The 17,021-nt window shown below is 38.7% G+C and overlaps 1 protein-coding gene across 4 annotated transcripts in view; it reads left to right on the top strand.

Annotated features, from left to right (window-relative positions):
- CEP85L (centrosomal protein 85 like) overlaps positions 1 to 16,077 on the top strand; it is a 142,420-nt gene extending 126,343 nt beyond the window's left edge. For all 4 annotated transcript variants that reach the window (XM_048934747.1, XM_048934749.1, XM_048934746.1 and 1 more), the window contains 5 exons: positions 1,234 to 1,351; positions 1,690 to 1,740; positions 9,711 to 9,818; positions 10,172 to 10,385; positions 11,680 to 16,077. In XM_048934747.1, the coding sequence (XP_048790704.1) occupies positions 1,234 to 1,351; positions 1,690 to 1,740; positions 9,711 to 9,818; positions 10,172 to 10,385; positions 11,680 to 11,843 (655 nt within the window). In that variant the 3' untranslated portion in view covers positions 11,844 to 16,077. The remainder of the gene's footprint in view (positions 1 to 1,233; positions 1,352 to 1,689; positions 1,741 to 9,710; positions 9,819 to 10,171; positions 10,386 to 11,679) is intronic.
- Positions 16,078 to 17,021: the final 944 nt, after the last annotated feature.

Here is a 17,021-nt window from a genome sequence, read left to right as displayed (position 1 = left end):
GATATTAGCTGAAGGGTTTATCAGTTAAGGATCAAAGATTTAAATAAACTGTAGCTGTCTCTTATCTTTTCACTGAATCTGAGGGATACTTACAGAGAAATGTAGCTGTTGCTTGTCTGCTATCTTTGAACTTGTAGAACTGTGTTTGAAAAAAGCAACAAAGCCAACTACAGTAGGACGGGTTGCCCTGTGAAGAGTCCAGATGAAACTTGGAGATACAGTGGTACATTTTAGATCAGCAGAGATACAACATTTTGTTCAATAACAAACAAACAAATAAAAAAGGTAGGGAGAATCACTTCCAATATTTTATGTGGATGTCACTGCAGTTCAGCATCCCACCCTTACGTAAACATGCATGCCATAGCAGTCTGAAAGTGTTTCCATGATGAAAGGCAAGCTAGTGAGGACTTCTTGCCAGCCAAATTGTTGACACATTGTTTCCATCTTACCAACCAAAGGCCTTTTTTCTTTGTGCCCTCATAATCTAGAGGGGGATCATTTTTTTTTTTTCTGAAAGCCTACAAATAGCTGAAGTGACCCTTCGTTTCTAAATTAGGCAGCAAGATTAATACTAATAAAATCTGTGTTCTTTCTGAGTGAAGGTGAGCAGGCAAAAGCTGTATGATTCTGGGAGCTTGATTTTAGCTGCGGAAGGCCTGAATGTTATGCTTTGGTGTGGAAGCAGCTGGCAGAAATGGCTTCATGACTCCCTGGCAAGCCAGATAAAGAGGGTGTGCAAGGTGGGCTGCCAGTACTCAGTGCTGCCTCAGATTCTGGATTCTGCTTTGGGTCACACATGTTCCTGTGACAAAGTTGGATTTTTAAGGCTCCTGTAACTTGGAGAAGCTCAAAGACTGCTCTGACCAGTGTTGGTCGGCGGCACAGAGCAGCTGTGAACTTACACAAAGTTTTCCTTGGTTTTATCTGCCTTCTCCTTATGCCATACTGCTGGATCTGTGCCCTTCTGGAGATATACCGTGTCTGGTCCATAAAATCATTTTTACATAAGTTGGCTGTAGTCAGTACCACAGGTACTTCAGTCATTTAGGATTTCTGTATCATTTATCCACTGTTGGTTTGCTCATTCATTAGGCTGGATTCTGCTAGTGTTATGATTTTGCAGTTCTGTTTGGAAAATGGTGAAACTTCCTCTTTTTTTTGCCAGAACACAAAGCTTTTCTGCATTTTCTCAGTACAGTCATTTTTTTTTTTTTTTATATTGAATGGCAGCTTGCAGCAGAAAGTAGAAAAGTGCCTGGAAGATGGTATTCGCCTTCCTATGTTGGACACAAAGCAGCTTCAGAATGAGAATGAATGTCTCAAAGAAAAGAACGAGAAAGCCAGTAAGGTTAGTCTGCAAACTATATGTGGTATTTTTGACCTTGAATCCTGTATTTGCTTTTTGTTTGTTATTTTGTTTTTTACTTTAGGAACAATTATCTCTGTAACAAATTACACATTTATTGCTAAATCAGTTTTTTCTTCAATATCTGCTTCTCTTCAGTGGAATTGTTATGCATTTATTTCCAGTTGTGTGAGAGTTAAACTCTGTCTTTGTAATTTGGTTTTTCAAAGATATCATGTAAAATCTGTGGCTATACACCTCTAAGTCGATTTAAAGAAAAAAAAAAAAGCCACAGGCTTTAGAGTTTCGAGCCTATTAAATTACTCAATTTTATATTCTAGGTCATAGACAATCAACAGAAACAGATAGAGGGACTGATTTTAGATATCCAGGTAAGAAAGAGAGTTTATTCTATTTACTCTGCCCATGTTTACTTCATAAAGATGACATCCAAATAGGATGTAAAGACAGAAATACTAGAATTTAATCTTACAGACTGTGGTCGGCCCATGTTCTCTTTATAATGTATTTGTTACTGAAGTTTGTAGGGTTTAACACTCTTCAGATACTTATAAAGTGGTAAGCTGTTGCTATATAGCATTTTTATTCAGCTGGTCTAGTAGATGTCATATCAGAACTATGTATTTCAAGTTTGAGAACTGCATTTTGTGAAGCATCTCATCAAATGTTGGGACTCAAATGATAATCCAAAGTACAAAAAGTGACATTGAGCTTCACTGCTGAGATCCCTAGCAAAATGAGTGCCTTTTTATACCATGCAATTTCACAGAGTTAAAATGGATTTCTCTTCTGACATATTGCTCACTTAAGTGTTCTCTTGGTGGATCTTGGACACCCAGGATAGAGAAGGATTTTTCAAGACATTAGAGGTTACTAGAAGTCAGTTGCTGCTCTGTGGATCGGATTAACACATCAAGTGCTTGATCCTTGAAAGGTGCTTGGTGACCAGTGTTTGTTATGGAGAAAAGGAAACATTATACAGGATATAAGGAAGAAAGTACGACTAGCTCTAGAAGAAGCTGAACATTAAAAACAATAAGTAAACATCTGTTGTCGTTAAATATTGAAGCCAAATTCAATAAATTCTAGTTTCTGTGATCTTCCAGATTGGTATTTGTCTCTAGATTTCTTCTTCCCATACTCTGCAGCAAAAATTAAGTTACAGGCTTGACCCCTGAGGGTGAAGAGGGTATCTCTACTCAGGCTCAGTGTGCTTTAGGTTTGGGAGAAGAACAAAATGGTAGCTGAATGCCTTCTCCTTCTGAAGTGGAAGGGAGTTCGCTATGGAGATAGAATCCAAGTAACAAAAAGATACAAAACTGCTTGCATAGCACTTGATAGGAAAATGTGCTTTCTTACTTTCACTTCGCACACTGGAGCAGAGTTTTCTTATTTGTATCTGCTGAAAGTAAGTTGTGCAAGTAAACAGCAGGTTTGGTGTCTATTGACAGCAACATTTTTGATTAAGTGAACTAGAATATATTAAATATATCTGGAAAAAAGCAGTATGGAGTTGCAACATAAAGTATGTCTGTTAGCTGAGAAGCAGAATCAGGCATCTAAGCTCTCCTTGGTTTGAGGACAACAGAATCTATCAAATGGTTATGTTTGCACAGAGCAGCCTGCCGCATGTGGGAAATATGGCACAGGCAGATGTACTTTCATTATTCAAGAAACAAGGTCACAAACTGAACTCCATAACCTTCTCAAATTCTCCGTCCCTCTCCATAATTCAGTTTAGATTGTTTTGTTGAAATACGCACGTTATTTTTCACCATCCTAAATCCTTTTGTATTTCCTAAATTCTCTAATCTTTTTCTCACCACCACCTTTATCTTGAGACTTATGTTTTTATGTGCTTATTCTGAAGTGACTTTAGGGATCTGTGACTTGGAAATGCTGAGTAGCTGTAGCAGACTGTGAACAGAGGAGTGTTCTATTCTCTGGGACTTTCTCTTAACTTTCCCATTTTGAGATGATTTGTATAAGGCCAGAAAATAAGATTTGGAAGTGGTGTTAGCCCTCAAATTACTTGCAGACTACAGCAGTTTCTTTGTATCTTTGATCCTCAATCCTTTTCACATTTGTTCCATGGGAAGCATTGAAAATTAGTTTGTAAGAAATAGAAATCCCTTATTGGCAGAGAGATGTAATTCATCTTCAGTTGAAATCTTATTTTATTTCCCATCTTCTGCCACACTGTCAAGCTATGCTTGAGAATGTCTTTCAGTTTTTCAAGCTGAAAGAAAATATTCTGCTTCAGACAACAGTGAATCGAGCAGTACTAGCTTCTGTTTGCTCATAGTCATGATGGAGTGATTTTGATCTCTTCCTTATATGGTTTTGCTTGCTTGATTTTTGTTTATTTATTTATTTTCTCCTGACTGTGAGTGATTAAACTTCTGGTTGATCTTGACAAGATGTCATGCTGCATATATTGCACATCTTCCGAAGGACAAAAATGACAACTGAGAGTCTTGTTTGCTTTTTAAATAAAATATTCCTTGTTTACATGATTAATTTAGATATTGCAAAATTAGCATTTTTTGTACAAAACAGCTAGGAATCAACTTATATGGTGTCTGTGTTACCCAAACTATATCTGTCAATCTTGTAAGTCGTAATAAACCCAATCTATACCAGGGCTGGAAATAACGCCAAGTTGTAACCTCAGAAAGCAAAAGGGAAAAGTAAGGATGGGTTATAGAGGACTCTCAGAACTGTGAGTATTGGGAAGTCATAGCGCTATGGGATCTAGCAAGCTGATCAGCATTTGTGCTTTTCCTGAGCTTTAAGGTAAGGATAGCATAGAGTGATAGATGTTAGGTATGCCTCTCAGAAGTAACACTTACTTCCATTTAGTAGTTGCTGTTAGGTTGCACAGTTGGTAAGCTGTTGCTGACATGGACTTGAAACATGTAAATAAAACTTCTAGTGCATGTGTCATATTGGGCTTGGGGTGTCCCTGAATTTGCTCATGCAAGAGAAATGCAATAAAGACTGTTAAAAAGTGAAGATACTCAGAAAATGGAAAATCAGTGTTGGGTACCTGTCCTTATCTTGTTGGTCTGTTCTCCTTGTCTCTAAGCAACTTCTGCATGGCTGCTAACCGCACAAGAAGTCCTTCAGTCTGACTCAGTCTGGCCATTTTTCTCAGTAGACTGTTTTTAAAATAAAATGAAGGTGATTGTTCAAAACCTCTGCATGTTACACTCATCTTCAAGCACAACAAAGGAAAAGCATCAAGCAGAGCTACTTCCTGCCCTCTCTTGGCCCGCAGTGTTTCCTTTGACATGGAGCCATGATCCTTTTTCTTCCTCCCCTTCCTTTGTAGCATGAAGCTGTGCTTTCTAGCCACTGCTTATCTATAGGATGCACACTATTTCAGCACTTCCTTGCGAGGGGCATGGTGTGGGTGAACTGAGAGGCACATCAAGCATGTGGAAATGTTCTAAAAACAAGTAGCATTTCTGGGTTCTGCCTTATGATTCCTGTTACTTATGATGAAAAAAGAAAAGTATTTTCATCTAGATTGAATGTGTAAATTTTAACACCATTGTTTTCTGGCTTTGAAGAAAGTGTTTTGTTTCTTGTGCACCATTGAGCCGAATCTCATTATTGGGAAATTTTCTCAAAGCTGCACACCATTTTCTCCATTTTCTGTTGGCCCTGCCCTGCTTCTCACTATTTCCCACCTTGTCAGCAGTGTTCCTACAGCTGGCTGGTCAGTTAAAAGGCTTCTCCTTACGAAAGCCACAAATGTGGTGTAGGGCCGGCCTCAACGCATAAACATAGTTTCCTATGTGTTACAGTCCACAGTATCAGTACCTTGAAAGTTCCGTTCTTCATACCATTTAGGAATAGCTTTCGCATAAGAGTAAGTTTGGCTTTCTTCCCAAACTGCAATTGAATCATAGAATAAAGTATCCCAAGTTGGAGGGACCTACAAGGATCATCAAGTCCAAATCCTGGCTCCACACAGGACCACCCAGAATTGAAACTCAGTGTCTAAAAGTGCTGTCCAAATGTTTCCCGAACTGCATCAGCTTGAGGCTGTGACTGCTTCCCTGGGGAGCCTGTGCCAGTGTCTGACCACCCTCTGGTGAAGAACTTTTTCCTAACCCCCACCTGACCTTGCCCCGGCACAGCTCCATGCTGTTCCCTCGGGCCCTGTTGCTGTCACATTGAGCAGAGCTCAGCGCTGCCCCTTTGCTCCCTGCAAGGAGCTGCAGCCGCCATCAGGCCTCCCCTCAGCTGGTTCTGCTCTGGGCTGAGCATACCGAAGGACCTCAGCTGCCCGTCATGCACCTTGCATGAGGACCACTAGGTGTTTCACCGTCTTTGTAGCTCATTTTCTGATGTTCTTTAGTAGTTTTATATCCCTCTTGAGCACACCATCATATTGCAACAATTAAAACACGTATTTTACTCAAGATTGACTTTGATCTTTCTGTAACATTTTGTTTGAGCTATGACGTAGAATTTCCTATGACAGAGTTCTTTGTTTTGGAAGAGGAATACTTAGGATTTTAACTACAGAGATTCAAGACAAACCATACTTCTCAAACGGTGTCATTCTATAAATTGAGATCCATTGGTCTGTAAAGCATTCCATCTCCTCCTCCCATCGTGGTCTCTGGTTCCACTTTGTGGAAGGTTACATTCAAAACTGCCAGAGCACACACACACTGTTGTCACCAATGCACCAGCTGTAGTTTGAGCATGATGAGATTGGATTTGCATCCAGTAATTGACACAGGTTTTATACATGAATATGCTGAGCTAGGAGTGGAGAAGGCACTTCAGATGCAATGTTGTAGCACAGCATCAAATCTGTCAGTAATTAATGGCAAAAGAGGATTTTTTTTTCATTGTGGAAGATGAAAAAGTCAGGAATACATGTCAGCAGTAAACTTTACAAGCATTCAACCTTTTGGCTTGTTTGGGGATTGCTTGGGGTGCACTGAATGAAGAGAAATGGATTATATTGGGCTGCATATAATAAATATAGTTAATATAAGTAAGTGACAAAACATTTTATTTTTTAATATTTTTTTATTAAAACACAAAAAGAGCAACAAAAGCATGAAAATAGTGGGATATTTGACCTTGTTTTTTGTGAAACTAATGCATTGGTCTGATATAGTGGAAGTAGTCGCAATTCTTAGTGAGCTCTCAAGATGTTTGTTGGAGATTTCTCGTGAAATTTTACTTTTCCCATACTTCATCCTTGAATCATAAAATTACCTCAAGGATCATCAAGTCCAACTGCAGCCTAACCATAGTACCCTAACTCTTAACAACAGATTTCTCTTGAAAACAGTTGTTCTCAAATGTGCGTAACTGCCAAAACGCGATGACGTGAATAAGATGCGATTGTGAACTGAGGGGTACTTTTCTTTGGAAAGATAGGTCTTAGAAAAGTCTGGTGGAGAAACATGGTTATATTTTTGAGTTGAATACCTGATTACAACTCTATGTATGCCATTTAAAAATTCACAGGTAATATACATTATATTGACTTGAAATGGAGTCACAAATAAACAAAGAAGCGGATAATTTTTTTTCAATATTTTCATCAGATTTCTGTATTTTCATTCAGTGTATTATTCAGAAACGTATTCTCAAATTCCTTTATAAAAACAGAAAGCACATTTTTCGCTGTTCACAGGGCTGCGTTTAGTCAATGTATCAAAATGCATAAAATTATTTACCATAGCTTGAGTGTGCCATAATTTAAGTTTCGTTTCAAATGCTGTTATGATTTGGAACATAGCACAGATGATTTTCTCCTTGAAGAAGTGTTTGACTCATCTTAATGAGTGGTCAAATCTGACAAAGATGGTAAATCTGTGAGCCATTTTTCAGCTTCAAGTTCTGGCAAAAATTTTCATTTTTACTCTATAAATGACTTGATTTCATTTTGGAACTCACAAACTTTTTAGCATTTACCCCCAACTTAGCCACCTTACTTCAGAAAACTAAATGATGTTCTCATAATTTGCATGCATGGTTTTATGAAACTTCTGGAATTGGTGATGATTAAATTCCTTGGACTTTATGAAATTCACAGCTTTTGATTTGCATGATGTTACCAATTTTTAAAGCTTTTGTGCATAAATTTTCTTGATGTAAGGCACAGTGATATTTCATCAAATGTGATGGCAAGTGCATAATCTAATGTTGACTCTTTAAGTCCCTCTTCTTTACCAACAGTCATCGGAGTGCCATCAGTAGCATTGCTGTAATGAAATTTCTACTGCTTCATACAAATCAAGAGCTGTTGTTGTCTTCTAGTGGATCCAAAGAAGCCATTTCTTCAGTGATGTTCATTATCAATTACTCTAATGAAAAAGACAAGTTGAACCTAATCTATAGCATCAGTAGGTTAATCTGCTGCCTCTCAGAAGTAACACTTATTTCCACATTTAGTAGTTGCTGTTAGCATAAAATTTGAAATAGCACCTTTACTGTCCAAATTTCTTCTGCTAGATTTTCCCATTTCTTCAGTTTGCCTGGCTACGGTCTGGTGAGACAAACTGATTTTAGAAAAATCTGTTTTTTATCAGGAAAAATTGTATCTGCCATGCTTTCCAGGGATTGCATAATAAATTCACCATCAGTAAATGGTTTTGATTTTACTGCAGTCAGATTTGGTACCACGTAATGTAGCTTTTGTAACAGAGCCTGTTGGAGTTGTAGCTTTTTTTTAAGGATTGGTTGAGGTAATGGACTTCTTTTCAGTTCTGCTATTTTGTCTTTAAAAAGCATTCCTTGATATTCATCGAATCTGACAGCATGTTTCTGCATATATTGTCTTTTTCAAAGACAATCTCTGAAAACTGACGCGATTTCCTTACGAATTAAGCATAGTGCTATATTATTTGCTTTGACAAGAAGGTGCTACTCTCTCTCTTTTTCATTGAACACTCTTCTTTCATCTACAGTTTTTCATTCCTTGGATTCCCTTTTCTTTTGAGACTACATTAGGTAGCTAGAAATATTATTGTCAGTCAGTAATCACTGCATTGAACTCGCTAAGCGGCACAAGCGCATGTAATGTAGTACATGTGGGTTTCAGTTTGACTGTGTGCGTGATGAGTGGAAGAGGTAAAGTTAGCACTGCACTGCACCCTCCCCTTGTCCTGGTTTCAGCTGAGATGGTGCTAATAGCACACCGATGTTTGGCTGTTGCTGAGTGATGGGTGCGTGCCTGGGGCCGAGCCAGGCTGCTTGGTGGGAAGAACGGCTGCCATGATGGTGTGGGGCAGTGAGTGGGCTGCAGTGCGGGCTGTGCTGGGCCATGTGCAGCCCAGTAGATGTGGGTTGGGCATGCCTGCTATTGCACTGTTGCTAGTATTCAGATAAGATGATTTGAATCTTCCCCTTTCTGAATTTTAGCAGATGACTTTGGAAACATATAGTAGAATGAAGGTGTGCGTTTGACAGCTAAGGTAGCTGTGGCCATGCTGAATTCATTAAAATAAATAAAAATAAATAAATAAAATCTTACAGGGAATCTTACAGTTCTTTCCATGTTGCAGGAGTTGTTGGTTTATTGCTGCTTATCGCTGACATGGAAGTCGGACTCAGAAAGCTCTAGTTCCTGAGTACAGCAGCGTCTGAGAAACTTATTTCTGATTTTATTAATGATGATTGTAATTATTGCATCTGTTAAAAAAAGACAATATAAACTACAAACAAATTATATTGGTTTTTTTTTTGCCTACAGTTGTTATTTCAGCAAAGTAAAATTGTTGTACCCTATTCTGATTTATGTTGTGTGAATGCTTTTAAAGAGGATGGTGCACTGTGTCAGCTACCATAGGCTTTTTTCTCTGCTGTGAAATAAATTGAGTAGGTAGATACTATGTTCTGAAAGCTTGTAGGAACCCCTGCCACAGTCTTCATGGAAAAAAGAGGCAAAAATATGTTCAGCTATAACTCTGAAATTGCATAAATGAAGTTTACTTGTCGCTGGTATGCTTTTTTCAAGTGAAATAATTTGGATAGAATAAACAAAATTGTGTGATTGTTTTAGCCTTCCATACATCCCTTGTTATCCTGTGTTGGAGTAACATTTTGCATACGTGGTCTGTTTGCTTAAAATCAGATGCTAATACTTTAAAGAATTTCACAGATATTTGGTGCAGCTAAGTTAGTGTCCATAGAGCTCTTGGAGCCCAGTTGGACACTATGAAGTGGAACTTGGTAGAAATTCAGGTGTAATTCAAAAGCAATGAATAACAAACTTAGGAATTTACTGAGGATATGTTTTTTGTCAGTGCTAACCTGCAGTGTGAAAATTTAAAATGATTACCTGTGCTTTCTTTCAATTTAGTCTGTGCAAGAGAAGCTTATGCAAGAAAAGAGGACAGTTCTGAAGATGACAAATGAGCTTGAAGAAAAAGAAAGAAATATAGAACAGTTAAATAAAACATTCTCTGAAGTAAGTAAAAACTCCAAAAACCCAATCCATGACCATGCCAGCTAAGAAGAACCTCAGGAAGTGATTACAGTCACTTGTGGTAGGGCTTTATGAGCTACATACTTTGCTGTGATACATGTTGTGCAGAAATATAATAATGCCATCCTTACCTCAAGAAGAAAAAGTTTTAAGGGTGAAGGCCACTAAAAGCTGTGTAAAAGCTGTCTATTTGCTGTTCTTTGGAGAGGTCCAGCTTTTATGTATGGAAGTAACTATTTTTATTTAGTATTGCTTGTGGTTTGATACAGGAAATTTTCTGCCATGCTACATGCTGTAGACTAACTTGACTTTTTTCTTCTTTATTTCTCATGAAGAACCAAAGACTGACAGAAGAAAATGCTTCTCTGAAGGAGCAGATACGGCAGGTGGAACAGTCCCGACAACCAGTGTCTGAAAAAATGCCTGTAGCAGACCAGTTGTTCAAGGAGATGTCCCACTGCTTGTTTGAGTTGAAAGCTTTGTGCAGTATTCTTACCCAGAGAGCTCAAGGCAAGGAGCCTAACCTTTCCTTACTGCTGGGAATCAGATGTAAGTGATGTTATCATTCCAGTGCTTACTAGTGTTTTGGACACAGAATAATAGCAGTTTAGCTAAGTGGCGCTCTCTTGCCAGGTGGAGAGGATAGTCTTCCCATGACTGTGCAACCAGAGCAGTTGTGCACAAAGTATACTCCTGGAGCTCTTGGAAAGTGCTGAGCTGTTAGCACATCTGGGTTGCCAACTGCCATACAGGTCTTTGTCAGGTGCTATACAGGTCTTTGTCAGGTCAGGAGGAGATGTCTAGATGTTCATACAGACTCACTTCTCGATATATTCATGCCCTTAAAAAGGAAAGGCATGTATCTGTGTGTCTCCCTTGTGGTGCACACAGCCGTCAGCCCTAAGGGTTAATGGGCTTTTTCTGTCAAACATGTTTTGCCCTCTAAAATTAGAAAGAAGGTGAGGCATAAGCAGGCCATTTCTTAAACCCCTTGTGATCAAGTGATGGAAGTGTAAGTCTGCTGTTTGAACGTGTATATATCTGATTTCAAGGGGACAGTAGCTGTCTGTGTGTATAAGCCTGGGTACCTGGCAGCTCTAGTTTTGATAATGTTAATTCCATATCCTTCTCCACTTCCTATACTGTAAGCCAGGAGATGGAAAGTACATCTTGATGCCAGCCGTTTAGAGCTCGAGTGTAGTTTTTGTGAGGTTTTTCCTTTTAACAAGCTTAATGGATTTTTTTTTTCCACTTGAATGTATCATATCCTAGTGCTTTCTGAATGTTAATTAGAACTACTCAGACCGTTTGCTGAACTCTACCTTCAGCAAAGTAGGAAGGTAAAAGGGCAATGTTCTGTAGGCACCACTTAGATTCATCTGCACTGGAAACCTCTGAAATGCTGTGAGTGCACGTATACCTGTCTCGAAGTCCATGAGATCATTGTCAGCCAGCAGGATAAATAGTGCAACATATCTGTAGTACTGTTTTGTAATCTTACATGGTCTCATTTCCCAAGCTTTTCTATCCCTCTTTACTGAGTGGCTAGAAGCTTCAAAAATTGTTATCCTACCCAACTTTTTCACTGTTTTTCACTGTTGAAAGTGATTAGTCATTTCTGAGTCTAGGTGCAGAAAGAAAAGCACGTCTTTCAGTAGAGCAGGGACTGGCTTTAAGTTCACGTGGTACAATGTTTTGTTGGCCTTTCGTCACACTGGAGCATGGGGTTTTTTTTGAGTTAATTAAAGTGACTTTCCCTTTATTTCAAGAGAGGCTGACTGGTTTATGTATTCAGAGCACAGCTGTCAGAGCTTTAACCTTGGCTTTTGTTTCTTTTTTGTAGCAATGAACTGCTCAGCTGAAGAGAATGAAAATTATCACAGCACAGAGACTCTCTCGAAGAAGCTCTCAGACGTTTGTCAGTTACGAAAGGATATTGATGAATTAAGGACGATAATATCAGACCGTTATGCTCAGGACATGGGGGACAATTGCATCACTCAATGACAACGTTTCATCCAGTAGCAAATGACTTATTAAATGCTGCTGTGTCACAGGTCTTTGCATTTCTATTAAGGAGCCATATTAGAAGATAGCAACCACTGCACATGCCTCTCTGTGAGGATCATGCATATGTAATCTTGGGAACCGGGTGGGGAAGGGAGAGACATGGTTTGAACAGAGTGGTACAAACTTCAAGAAATCTTTCTTTTCTCCAAACTACTGAATTTAAGAACAAGCTGTGAAGAATTTTTCAGTTGGATTCTGTTTCCTTCATTGGGTTTCCTTTTATTGCTTCAACTAGTTTCTGGAATTGGAGCTTTGGAACAGCCGTGCTGCTACTACTCTCGGTCCTTTCCTCCTTCAAGGGTTTGTGTGGCATTACCTGTGTTCTGAAGTCAGTGCAGAGAGTCAAATGACCTTTGACTGTATGTGGTGAAGATGGGGGCTTCTGAAACTTCACTTAGCTGTAGGAACTGCAGTCGGAACAGTCTCAGAACGCTGCAAACAGTAAATGCTTTTCAAGTTGCCTGAAGAATTTGCTACAAGAAGTATCTTGCTTTTAGTAATGAATGTTAGCTTGTTTGCTGAAGAATGGAAGAAAATCAACTTTCAATTCCTTTATGCACATGAATCCCATAAGATTTAAGCATTATCATATTGCTCTGAGGAATTTCAGTAACATCAAGTCTGTGACAAGCCCAGAGAAAATGGGAGGCGTGAAACTGCAGGGTAGTACATGGCTGTCCAAAAAGAATAGACTGTATTTTAGTGTTCATACCATAATATTTTTTATTTATGTCACCTCCACTTCAAAATGTGGCTTCTCTGTATCTGTATCCTTGGAGACCTCTGATGAGGTTGTAAACAACCTCAACCATTCTTTACTGCAGCTACAAAATGAGTGTTAGGCATTTGGCAAAGTCAGGGCTCGAAACAGAATGTCTCCACTTACCAGTATTAAATTCTCAGTTATGCAAGGACTGCAAAATTTTCCACGTTGTTTGGTTATTCTTGATCTCTCCTTTCTTGCAGGAAGAGGTTACCTTAAAAATAAGATCATATTCCATAGTTTGTTCCATGAGCATCAGTTGGCTGTGCTACTTCACTCCCGTGGGCAGATAAAATATTAACACTTCCACTTTCCTGGATCAGTACTGAAAGTTATCTGAACTGTTGTGTGTGGTGTAAGATGGTAATTAACTGCAGGTAACGAAAACGAAAATATATGACCTTCGGTCATACGTGTGAATTAAAGTTTCAAGTGGCCAATGTGCAAGTCAGTCTGCTGATCTGTATCATGGATAACAGCAGAAATCACTTAGCATAGAGGTTAGAATTGTGTAAGTTCTAGGGTGACATTTTTATAGCAACAGTTTTCTGATGACATCTATTTTAATAGAAGAAAAAATGGTTATAACAACGTAGGCTGGATTTACGAATTTTAACTTGGTGTTTTGTTTTCTGTTCACTGTTATGCAGTTACTGTTAATGTGTTTATAATTTAGTGTTGGTTTTTATGTTGTTTTGGGGTTTTTTTCTTTGCTATAATGACTAATTTATTTGACAGTTTTCTCTATCATGAACCTACACGTGGACTAATCTGTGAAAAATTATGTTGCAGTGTATACTGTTGCTACACAGTATTTTCAGATAGAGATTAATCTGACTGACCCAGCTCCGGTGGGCACTAAAACATCCAGATTAAATCTCAAGAGAAATTGCGTGGTATCTCAGCTTGAAGGTTGAAGGAAAAAAAAAAAAGAAGGCCATTTTATTTTAATTTGTTGAATGCTGTTCTTTCAATAGTTTTGAAAGTGTACCATTACACTAGTGCAAAACTGAAAACAAGGATCTTTGCACTAATTTTCCTGTGTCTCTTGATGCAAAAGCATTGGGTTTTTTTTATGAGGGCCATACCTTGTTCCTTTGGTGTAGTGCAGTGGTTTTGGCCCTGCAGTGAAGGAACAGTCCCCAGTCTATGACTTCTGTCTGCTATCAGAAATTCAGCAACAGGGTTTCTAGAAACATTATGTGACAGTGAACACCAACATAGCGCACAGTTACTTCCTTAGATGGAAATGCTGTAGCTATGGAAATGACCGAGCAACACATTTTTCTAAATTTTGTGGAAATAGAGCATTTAATAGAGAATTAGCTAGCAACAGGAGATGTTTCAAGTCTGTATGTCCTGTTGTGTTGTTGCTTGACTGGTGTGGCTCCACTGTCTTACTTGCTGAATGTACTGCAGAGTTGAGATCAGTAATTTAATATTTGCAAAGCACTTCAGGAGCTGTGATGCTCTGTAAGTATTAGTTGAAAGTCCCTCAGGAAGGAGGTCCCGTTGTATTTGTAATACTTTGTTTGCAATGCTGTAATCTTGCATTTTAATATTTTTTTTAGGGAACCCGTGATATTTATGTTGACTTTAAGGCACTTGGTTGTTGTTTTGTTGTTGTTGTTTTGTTTTAAATATATATATCAATTGAGTTTACCTGCCTCGGTCAGATTAAAATAGGGCTGTAAATGGTGGATGGTTGAGCCAAAGATGCAGGCTATCAACTGAATATCTAAACTGATACTGTATTTTGCTCTGGTTTCTTGAAATTGGGCCTGTTGTAGTAGTAGCAGTTACTATATATGCATCACTTTAGAGATGCCTCTAAATGGAATAAGCTTTGTCTATGATATGCATGACTGATTAATTGGTTAAAATGTAGTGTGTGTGAATCTCATTCAGCATATTTAATACACAGTTGATTAATGAATGTTAACATTGGAATTGCTTGGATTTAGTCATGACAACTTTTTGCTGTGGCTGTTAGACAATCTCAAGGGCTGAAAAAGAACTGCTAATGAATGGATACTGTACTGTTCTGTTTGTCAGCAAATTTGTACAGTAATTTTTTGTATAGTTTCAGATCGAATTTGTACAATTCTTTTAGAAGGTATTTACAGTAACTACTGTATTCAAGAATGTATTTTGAAAAAAGACTTGGAAAGTCTTGGGACAGGCTATAGATGATGCTGTCTATTTGCTATGTAGAAGTAATGCAGCTCAACTGTGTAGACATGATTTAGGTTCCTAGCCCCAGTTCTGTCACTGTAGGGTGCGATAATTCTGTGAAATTGCCGACACTGCTGCCACCACCCACCCAGACTTCAACATTTGAAGCTGCTGGTGGCTGTGAGGTAATGGCAGGAGCTGAAGTTTTGTCCTTTTCACTTCAAGATGTTTCTTCCCTTCCTTTGCCCTCACTGCCTGCTTCTTGTAGCACATGTTCTTCTGGCAAGGTAAGAGCACAAGGAAAGAAAGAAAATCCTTCCTCTGTGACCCACTTCCCTAGCACGTGTTCCTTTCACTGGTGTTACGTAGGAGATGCAGATGTCATTGGGCTCTTCCCATTGGTGTAACGAGTTCTGTCAGGAGAGGGGAGAAGACCTGAATTAATCCACTTCTGTTGGCTCAAACCAGTCAGTGGTTATTAGTGAAAGGGATGATTTATTCTAGTAGCTCCTTAGCAATATTAATTCCACAGCTGCATACCTTTGTGCCTTTTTATGCCTGAAGTTAAGTAGAAATTCCCTTTGAACTTTAGATGAGTTGTTAGAATGCTGATGACTGCACCTTGTTTTCCTCTTACCTGCCAATATTTTGTTGGGCTTTTGTAGTAAGAACTCTGCATAATATCTAGAGACATAAGTGCTGACAACAGGTACTAGGTGTGCGCTCGGAATGTTAGCCTGCTTGTAGTATGCAGCTTTCTATGAAGAGTGAGCAGGAAACTCAAAGCATAATGTGATTCTTTTGTGTGTGTTAATTGCAGTATATCATTAGTGCAGTGGGGAGGAGTGTCTGGAGCTATCTGTTAAAAGCACAGCTGACATATGTACTAGATCAGTCCCCAAAGACTGGTAGTTGTGTAAATTGGGTTCAATTTTTGAACCGCTCAGAATACCTCATATGTAAATAGAGTTGTCATGACTTAATCAAAATGTGTTTGTTGTAAAAAGTAAAGGAGCCACTGGCTGGCTCAGCTTTAGGCTTGTTGTTCTTGCCTCATTTTGTAATTTTTTTAAAGTAGGGTTTACAGCTAGAATTTTGAATGCCAAAGTTCTATTTATTAAATAATAATAAAAGTTTTCATTGTTAATGACTGGTATTTTTTCACTGGAATTTGTTTGTTGATGTTTGGGATTTGTATCCACAGAGCAAAAATAAATTTTGTTACAAAATTGATTTCTTCTCTGCTGATTTTTTCCTGGCATTATTTCTTGTTCTGAAACTGAGACATTGGTAGCAAAACTACTACTCCAGTGCAATGCAGTGATTTTAAAGCATTGTTGCTTGTAATGTCCCTGCTCCTTTTGTAAGAGGATGCTGCTGTTTTTCCTTGCTCATGGAGAGATTATAGATAGAACTTAAAAAAAGACTGAGTTGGTACAAACTCGTAGAGAGAACTGTTACGATCATTAGGCTCAGAGCTGCTTGAGCCGTCATCAACAAGTGGTTTCCCCAACACCAGTCAAGCAGGACAGAAAATAAAAGGAGAGGGTGAAGCAAAAGCAGCAGTGCATCTGAGAGAAAGGGCACATGGTTTTAATGGTAATTTTTCAGCTATGAATTTTTCAGCACTAATGGATGTGGTCATACTGGAGAGCAGTTATGGCAAACAGAAATCCTTCCTGCATGAAACACCACAGTTTGTCACAGACCATTGAAACCAAGCAGTGTTGACTTCTTTCAATGTCAAATTAGCGCTGTCTGAGGAAAGCGAAAAGTTACAGTTTGAAAAATCTGAAGAGGAGTCTTCCCAAATGCTGAGTAAGTGTGCTTACCTGGAAATGATTTCTTTTCAGGCTGCTGCCCTTAAAAAAATCTTAGGACCCAGCTGGAGCATAAGGTGTTGAGCGGTCTCTCTTGACAACTGCTCTTCCTCAGCCCCTGGCTTTCTTCACTGTGCAGAGCGTAGAGGTCAAGGATCTTTTTCCTCAACCTTTGGAAGATGATGGGAAATTCATTTTGATAAGCTAATGCATTATATATGGTACAGATCACTTGCTTTTCTCAAACCTTGTGACTGAACGTTGAATGATGTGCTTTTAATTCAATTAAAACATGCTGTGCCCTGTATAAACGTATGGAAAGGGCTGCGCAGGTGCCAACTTTCCATAAGATTTCTG

This window comes from Lagopus muta, chromosome 2 (genome assembly GCF_023343835.1).
Source record: "Lagopus muta isolate bLagMut1 chromosome 2, bLagMut1 primary, whole genome shotgun sequence".
NCBI classification, from domain to species: Eukaryota; Metazoa; Chordata; class Aves; order Galliformes; family Phasianidae; genus Lagopus; species Lagopus muta.
This window is presented reverse-complemented; position numbering and strand designations above follow the sequence as displayed.